Consider the following 8,534-nt stretch of genomic DNA (forward strand, 5'->3'; position numbering starts at 1 on the left):
ACAATGGGTACAAATCCTGACCCTGTTTAGATGTGAAGGAGTGGGGAGTCCTGGTCCCTTCTCATGTGACCTTCAATAAGCATGAAGAATTTGTTCTAAAGTGAGTTCCGGTGTCCTTGTTCTAAAGTGAGTTCCGGTGTCCTTGTTCTAAAGTGAGTTCCGGTGTCCTTGTTCTAAAGTGAGTTCCGGTGTCCTTGTTCTAAAGTTCATTGTTTGCCCAAACTGTGAACCCAAGACCAGTCTACTGGTGAACTGCTGTTTGACTGCAGTATGTTGTCATGTGACCTCATCATGTGACCTCATCATGTGACCTTGTCATGTGTCCCCAGGCAGAGGAGCGTCATGGCAACGTGGAGGAGAGGCTACGACAGATGGAGGCTCAGCTGGAGGAGAAGAACCAGGAGCTGCTCAGGGTGAGGAGTCACCGTGTCCGTAGGATATGCCTTGTAGGGATGAGACGATAATCGATATTATCGTGATTAAAAAAACACTCATGATAATCGTATCGTGTAGATTTAATTTATGGTGATATCGTCCTCCGTCATGCACTGGGATCAATTCACCTTTTATTTGCAGAGCTGCACTTAAACCCTCTATTGGTAAAACAGACCTGGAAATAACCTACTTTGTACAGTATTTCTGTTTCTTTCTTTTTTTCTTTTTCACTTTTTCGCTCTCTTCCAAATCTCTCTGCCAAAACATAGCAGATCTACAAGCTCACAACGTGTCACAATGTGACACGCTGTGAGCTTGTAGATCTGATATTTTTGGGCAAATGGGGTAATGGATTTTGGAGATATTTTCATTATTGTAAATAACAATTTCTTTGGTCACAATAATCGTGATATGAAATGTTCACATCCTCCCATCCCCAATGCCTTGTAAAGGAGCGCTTGTTTTCGTTGGAGACGACGGAGACGGCGTACCGGCTCAAGCGGACTTGGGCCACGTGAGATAAAGCTAAAGTGAGCAGGTCACCGTGTCGACCGTTGCGAAGTCTGCTTGAGCCGACTCGGCGCCGTTCAAGTTGTAAACCACAGGGCCAGAGTAGTAAATCTTCGGCACCTCCGCGTGGTCCTCGGTTCAGCCAATCACAAGGCATCTCCCACGGACGCCATAATCGAGGGGAGGAGGGAGGGAGGGGGGAGGGCAGTGCAGTGATAATTTCTAATAGATTATACGACAGAATGTCCCATTGGTTCAGGTCTAGTGTTGGTTCATAAGCTGGTCCAGACCGGCTCTCATTCACTGCCATGTATTTCATGTTAACTTCCGCTGCCAGTGGGCCTCCCATCAGCGTCCCTTCCTTCATTACACTTCCTTGGTTTCGAGGCATACGTTCCACACATTGACTTTCTTGTGTCCTTCTTGGAGTTCTTAAATGCTGCCTGAGCGTACCTGACTCAATGTTTTCGGACCCAAAATGTACGCTAATTAAACATGCCGGCCCAAGCCTTGGGTTTTGTGAAAATAAAAATAAATACAAATCTGTTTCCCCCCCAAAAAAAATGTCAAATGCCCCTAGCGACCTAACGGTAAGGCTGACAGTGAGTGGATGTGTTGGATTCAGCTCAAAGTGACTTTCCTAGCATGTGTATTTAAAGAAAAACGGGCAACTATGTCCATAACTCAATTGAAAATCAACCAAACTGGCCATTTCAAGATGTTTTGGCCATTATATATGTAACGGACGGTCCAATCTGCTCAGTTCAAAGCTTGTTGGATGTGTGACTTTGAGGACGTTAAGTGCACACCTTTTCGTGGCTGGCCCGGTAAGGCCCAGTTAGGACCGGACATTAATTTTCAGGCCCGTTGAGAACTCTAGTGAAAGTATTCCTCTGGGTGTTTTGTAGGCACGCCAGCGGGAGAAGATGAACGAGGAGCACAACAGACGCCTGTCAGAGACGGTGGACAAGCTGCTGTCAGAGTCCAACGAGAGACTACAGCTCCACCTAAAGGAGAGGATGTCTGCCCTGGAGGACAAGGTGAGTTACTCATCAACCCATTTAGGGCCTAGAGTTATTCAATGCTTTAACCAGTGAAAAATAGCAGATATACAAGCTCACAGCGCGGCACCGAGTGCCGCGCTGCGAGCTTGTAGATCTGCTATTTTTGGAAGAAAGTCGTTGAAAATGTGTGCAAATCTTTGAATATAATGTATTTTCAAAGCGAACGTTTGTAACTCAAATTTTGCTTCTGGGTGGTCCCTGGAACTAGATATTTTGAGTTGGGGGTCCGTGGCCAAATAAATATAATTTTGGGGGTCCTTCACATGAAAAGGTTTGAGAACCACTGACATAGTAGTCTCTCAAGAACAGACTAACTGAGCTCCAGTTAAGTGAAAAGGACCTTTTCTTTGACGATGGCTGGCCAGATTGCTGGCCAGATTGCTGACAAATCTGGTCAAAATTCGAATTCTCACGATTTTTCAAAAATAGCAGATCTACAAGCTCGCAGCGCGGCACTCGTGCCGTGCTGTGAGCTTGTATATCTGCTATTTTTCAATAGTTAAAGCATAAAATAATGATACACAATAACGTGTACCCGTTCTAAATGGTTATACACCACTAGAAGAGATCCAGTAGAACTAAAAGACAAGTAATTTCATGTTTGGTTGCGCTCGGGTGTTGCTCTGAAATAGATCTACAAGTTCACAACAATGTGAGCTTGTAGATCAGCTATTTTCAGCATTCAACCAAGTGTAAAATCAGCTATTACGGCGCCATAAAGGCACAGCCAAAGTACTTTTTTGTCGACAAAATCAACTGTAGATTTGGTTGACTAAAATGTTAGGATATTTAGTCAATTGAAACTAGACTAGAACTAAAACTAAAATACCACTAAAACTAAGTTGAATTTAATTCAAAAGACTACGGTATGACTAAAATGACGTCAACATTTGCCGTCAAAACCCACACTACTACACTAGTGGTTCAAACAGACCACGACAACAGGACTTGCTTGATTTTTGGCTCTTCCACCCACAACATCAGTCCACAACACAGACTAGACTAAACAGATAAATCTGCACAACAAATGCAACAGAGAAAGAAGCACATCTACATGTTTAGTTGCAGCTAAACGTAAAGCACCTCTGACATGTTTAAATGAACATGATGTGCTGTATATAGCTGTATATTCACATGATGTGCTGTATATAACTGTATATTCACATGATGTGCTGTATATAACTGTATATTCACATCATGTGGTATAAGGAGTGATGTGATGCTTTGTGTTGTCAGAACGCCCTCATCAGAGACCTGGACCACACCAAGAAGATGATCGAGGATGCTCACCATGAGAAGGTAACAACACTGTATATATGATATGTAACTCACTATGAGAAGGTAACAGCTGCTGTATATATGATATGTAACTCACCATGCTCTCAACACCTCGTGTTGTGAGCATGTAGATCTGCTATTTTTACCATTTCTGCCTATCAAATAGCAGATCTACAAGCTCGCAGTGTGGCACTCGGTGCACTGTGCAACTATATTTAACCTAGAGCAAGGTTTCCCAAGCTGTGACCCTCCAAAATAATCGTTTGAACGGGGGGACCCCCCCAAAAAAATCCTGTTTGAACTGGGGACCTAAAGTTTAGCTAAAGTCTAATCTTTAGCTCTCACAGCATTAAACTGTTCCATCTGCACATGATTTGTTGGCTTTCGGCGACGAGCCCACAACTGCAATTGCAAAACAAGTAGGTCGGGAGTGGCTTATTGTCGGTAACACGCGGGAGTCTGTCCTGTTACAATGCTCTAGACCCCTGGGAGATGGAGTCTGTCCTGTTACAATGCTCTAGACCCCTGGGAGATGTAGTCTGTCCTGTTACAATGCTCTAGACCCCTGGGAGATGTAGTCTGTCCTGTTACAATGCTCTAGACCCCTGGGAGATGGAGTCTGTCCTGTTACAATGCTCTAGACCCCTGGGAGATGGAGTCTGTCCTGTTACAATGCTCTAGACCCCTGGGAGATGTAGTCCTGTTACAATGCTCTAGACCCCTGGGAGATGTAGTCTGTCCTGTTACAATGCTTTAGACCTCTGGGAGATGTAGTCTGTCCTGTTACAATGCTCTAGACCCCTGGGAGATGTAGTCTGTCCTGTTACAATGCTCTAGACCCCTGGGAGATGTAGTCTGTCCTGTTACAATGCTTTAGACCTCTGGGAGATGTAGTCTGTCCTGTTACAATGCTCTAGACCCCTGGGAGATGTAGTCTGTCCTGTTACAATGCTCTAGACCCCTGGGAGATGTAGTCTGTCCTGTTACAATGCTTTAGACCTCTGGGAGATGTAGTCTGTCCTGTTACAATGCTCTAGACCCCTGGGAGATGTAGTCCTGTTACAATGCTCTAGACCCCTGGGAGATGTAGTCTGTCCTGTTACAATGCTCTAGACCCCTGGGAGATGTAGTCTGTCCTGTTACAATGCTCTAGACCCCTGGGAGATGTAGTCTGTCCTGTTACAATGCTCTAGACCCCTGGGAGATGTAGTCTGTCCTGTTACAATGCTCTAGACCCCTGGGAGATGTAGTCTGTCCTGTTACAATGCTCTAGACCCCTGGGAGATGTAGTCTGTCCTGTTACAATGCTCTAGACCTCTGGGAGATGGAGTCTGTCCCTAACAATGCTCTAGACCCCTGGGAGAGATTTTTCACTGGTTAAAGCATTCAATAATTCTAGGCCTAAATTGGTTAAAGTACTTTACCTCATATTGAAATGAGGTCCTAGGGTTGCTTGTTGTGTTTGTGTACATTAATCTGTTTGTAATCCTCAGGAGCAACTCCTGATCCAGATTGAGACCATGAGGGCTGAGAACGAACAGGGCAGGAGTAGGAGCAACTCTCTACTGCATGGGTAAGATTTATACCTCTCTGAGATACTCTCTGCTGCATGGGTAAGATTTATACCATTCTGAGATACTCTCTACAGCAGGGGTTTTCAAAGTGGGTGACGGGGCACCCTGGGGTGCCGTGACGGCAGTCCAGGGGTGCCGCGAGATCTTGAAGAAATATTCAGTATCATTTTAAACTTGAAGTACAAAGTTATTTTCAGTCAGTTCTAACCAAAATGGCTATTATCTCAACGTTTTCCTTGCAACATAATCACTAAACTATCGTCATTGTCGGGCAGAATCCTCTGTTGCACAAAACTAGTGAAAGCAGCAGATCTACAAGCACACAACGCCTCGCGACGTGTGCTTGTAGATCTGCTGTTTTCACTAGTTTGGTACATTTTATAGATGATAAATACAAAACGAACGGTTTTGGACATTCAAGGTTTCCACCCGACAACGGCGATATGCTATAAATTTAAGGTGCTGGGAGTGAAAATTATAATGCAGGGGTGCCTCGGATTAAAACAAATATTTATGGGGTGCCCTGAGACAAAAAAAGTTTGGGAACCCCTGCTCTACTGCATGGGTAAGATTTACACCAATCTGAGATACTCTCTACTGCACGGGTAAGATTTATACCATTCTGATCAAGAGTTTAAGTAATTTACTGCCATTAAAACACGTTTGATCTTCGTCGTGGTCTTCTCGCGACCACAAAAAAAAGCCACTTTAATTCATGCCACCATTGCTGCGCTGCAGTGATTGTATAACAAGGAAGTGAACGCAGAAGAGAGTGGCACAGAGGAACGGGTTGTCCCCCCCCCCCCCCCCCAAAAAAAAAGCATTTCCCGTCCCAAACCGGAAGTCTTTTGGGCACCTAGGAAAGGCCAATCGGCAGTCCCATGTTGGATTGTTTTATTGAATTTGAAATGAAATGAAATCAAATTCTCTGGGTTCTCAGGTGCGGCCAGTGAATGAGTAAATAACACCACTCTGAAGACGGTTCACTCCAAAAGTGTGTTTCTCTAGTCTAGGCAGTCTTCCCAGTTAATTTTAGGATTCAGTTCAAGATCCTGGTGCTCACTTTCAGAGCCCTTTATGGCCAAGCACCTGAATATGTGACAGACCTGCTAGAACCCTATGTACCCAGCAGGACCCTAAGGTCAGCTGACCAGGGTCTACTGGTCATTCCTCCAACTAAGTTAATCACCAAAGGTGACAGAGCCTTTCAGTCTGCAGCGCCCAGACTTTGGAACGCCCTTCCGCGTGTCCTGAGAGCTGCAGAGTCTGTGGGTATTGTTAAGAACCAGCTAAAAACACTGCTGTTTCAACATGCTTTTTGGGGAAAGTTATTGAACTTCTCCTCCATGTGTGAAATGTACTGTACTTTGTTTTTGTTTTCTGTTTCTCTGAGATGCATTGTACATTTCTGTTTTGTTCTGCTTCCTATTATTTGCATGTTTTTATTGTGTTTGTTCCTGTTCTATGTAAAGCACTTTGTGAGGTCTCTCTGTGATAAGTGCTATACAAATACAATGTACTTACTTACTTACTTACCTGAGCAGCCATTACTCTCTCTCTCTCTCTCTCTCTCTCTCTCTCTCTCTCTCTCTCTCTCTCTCTCTCTCTCTCTCTCTCTCTCTCTCTCTCTCTCTCAACTTCACTATGGGGGTCTTTATACCAGGACGATTGGAAACGCTGCCGGTCTCGTTTTGGATTTATTACCCAAAAAACGTCGCGTTTACACCTTGTTGTTGGTTCGTTTTTCTGTGTTTATACTACAAGTTGACAACGCATGAATTCAAGCAAAATGTGTCATGTTCCCAGCCTACATAGGCCTATACTGTGTATTTACCCTTCAACTATAAAATATAGGCCTATATTGTTTTTAATGAGACATGCTTTGTAATTAGGCTATGCTCCCAAATCCATATTATTATCATCTGTTCGCATATTCAATGAGTCCCGCAAAAGGAGGTTTTTAGCGAGGTGAAGTGAAACACCAACAAAAGTCACCTGGAAGATGAAGGTCGGAACATTTATAGCCTATGGAGCATATTTCTGGACATTATCTACGGGGATGGGCTGTATTAAGTGAGTTCTGTCTTCTAGCTGCAACACAGAAGTATAACGCACCATGCGAGGCAACTAACGGAGTAGGCTAGCCTACAGAGGCACATATGGGTATGGTAGTCTACCATACCTTGATTACAAGGGAAAATAATAAAATGTACTTCTTAAAATAAATTCATCATGCCTGTTGCTAAGTATTGGCAACATGACTGTCTTGCATGCGTGCCTTGCACGTGCAAGACCAGACAACAGTCATGTTGCCATACCTTAGCTCTTACTGAACTGACGCACTGCACTGGGATGCGGCGCAATGGAGGATGATGTGCCGACGCCGTTGCAAAATAAACTAACGGAATAAATTAATGAACTGACGCCATACGCCCTGGCAGTCTGTTATTTCACTGGAAGTCACAATCATAGCCTTCCGTTATGGCTTTAAGTAAATTGCCTAGTTTGGAAGCAACATGCGTGCCTTAAGAGGAGCTAGACGCACTGGAGAGAAAAAGCGACATGATTTCTTTGACTGGAGGAGAGGGAGCGAGGATATGGAGGAAGTTTTTGTGATGGTCTCTGACTGACTGGACAGTTATGTTTAGTCTGTCTGTCTGTCTGTCTGTCTGTCTGTCTGTCTGTCTGTCTGTCTGTCTGTCTGTCTGTCTGTCTGTCTGTCTGTCTGTCTGTCTGTCTGTCTGTCTGTCTGTCCGTCCGTCCGTCCGTCCGTCCGTCCGTCCGTCCGTCCGTCCGTCCGTCCGTCCGTCAGCAAGACTCAGCATATTACAATAACTCACTCATTACCTGAAGTCCGCTGCGTCTGTGATGTGGCGCGGTGCATGAAGAATTAATCCAGTATTTTTTGGTGAGAAGTTGAAAAAGGGGGACGCAAAATAGTCATTAATCATAGCTTTGCTTAGAATGGAATACCATAGCCTAATGGTTTAATTTAACTTTGCGGAGAGGAGAGCTGTTGCAACTCCGACAGGCCAGCTAGGGTACCAGCCCAGGTGCGACGACTTGTGCGTAATTAGACATTTTTAAAAGGCTTTCATATACTCCTGACATTTTTCAAATGAGGTTTGTGCTAATAGATCACTGGGCTATTTTCTGGGTTTTAATTAGGCCTACAACAACACAAATAATAATAATACATTTTCGGTTAGTCTGACAGACTGACACTTATATGCAGCAGGGGAAGGGGAGCAGAGGAGGGGGTGCTATGACATCATCGCACTCTCCCTCACGGCCGAATTCCGATATTACACCGTTGCGAAACTGATGCGAAACCGCAGAAATGCACTTTCAGAGCCGAATTCGGAAAAGTATCGGTTAGGGTCATGAAACCGCGTCTCCGTGTGTCAAAATGGCCGAATCAATAGTAAAAACTATCGTCTACAAAAAAATCGACCTCATGTAATGACCCCCCTAAAACATCAATGTCTCTCTCCTGGAGGTCCCACCTGCCCCCCCCCCCCCCCCCCCACCCAGACTTCAGGTCTCTCTCTCCACAGATATACAAAGCTAGATACCTCCTCCTCCGCCGCTGCAGTTCATTGGCGCGACTGGTAAAACCGGACTGGCGGAAGTGTGGAAGGCACTCTGCTGCCCCCTGCTGTGGGAATTGGCC

At 44.8% G+C, this 8,534-nt stretch overlaps 1 protein-coding gene across 1 annotated transcript in view; it reads left to right on the plus strand.

Annotated features, from left to right (window-relative positions):
- The window catches only part of ppfia1 (PTPRF interacting protein alpha 1), a 127,997-nt gene that overhangs the window by 67,814 nt on the left and 51,649 nt on the right, over nucleotides 1–8,534 (plus strand). Inside the window, 5 exon segments of the mRNA XM_080730418.1 lie at nucleotides 330–413; nucleotides 1,854–1,985; nucleotides 3,246–3,308; nucleotides 4,781–4,860; nucleotides 5,898–6,129. Of these exon segments, the coding sequence (XP_080586544.1) occupies nucleotides 330–413; nucleotides 1,854–1,985; nucleotides 3,246–3,308; nucleotides 4,781–4,860; nucleotides 5,898–6,129 (591 nt within the window).

Source organism: Nannobrachium achirus (genome assembly GCF_963921795.1).
Source record: "Nannobrachium achirus genome assembly, chromosome: 7".
Lineage (NCBI taxonomy): Eukaryota > Metazoa > Chordata > Actinopteri > Myctophiformes > Myctophidae > Nannobrachium > Nannobrachium achirus.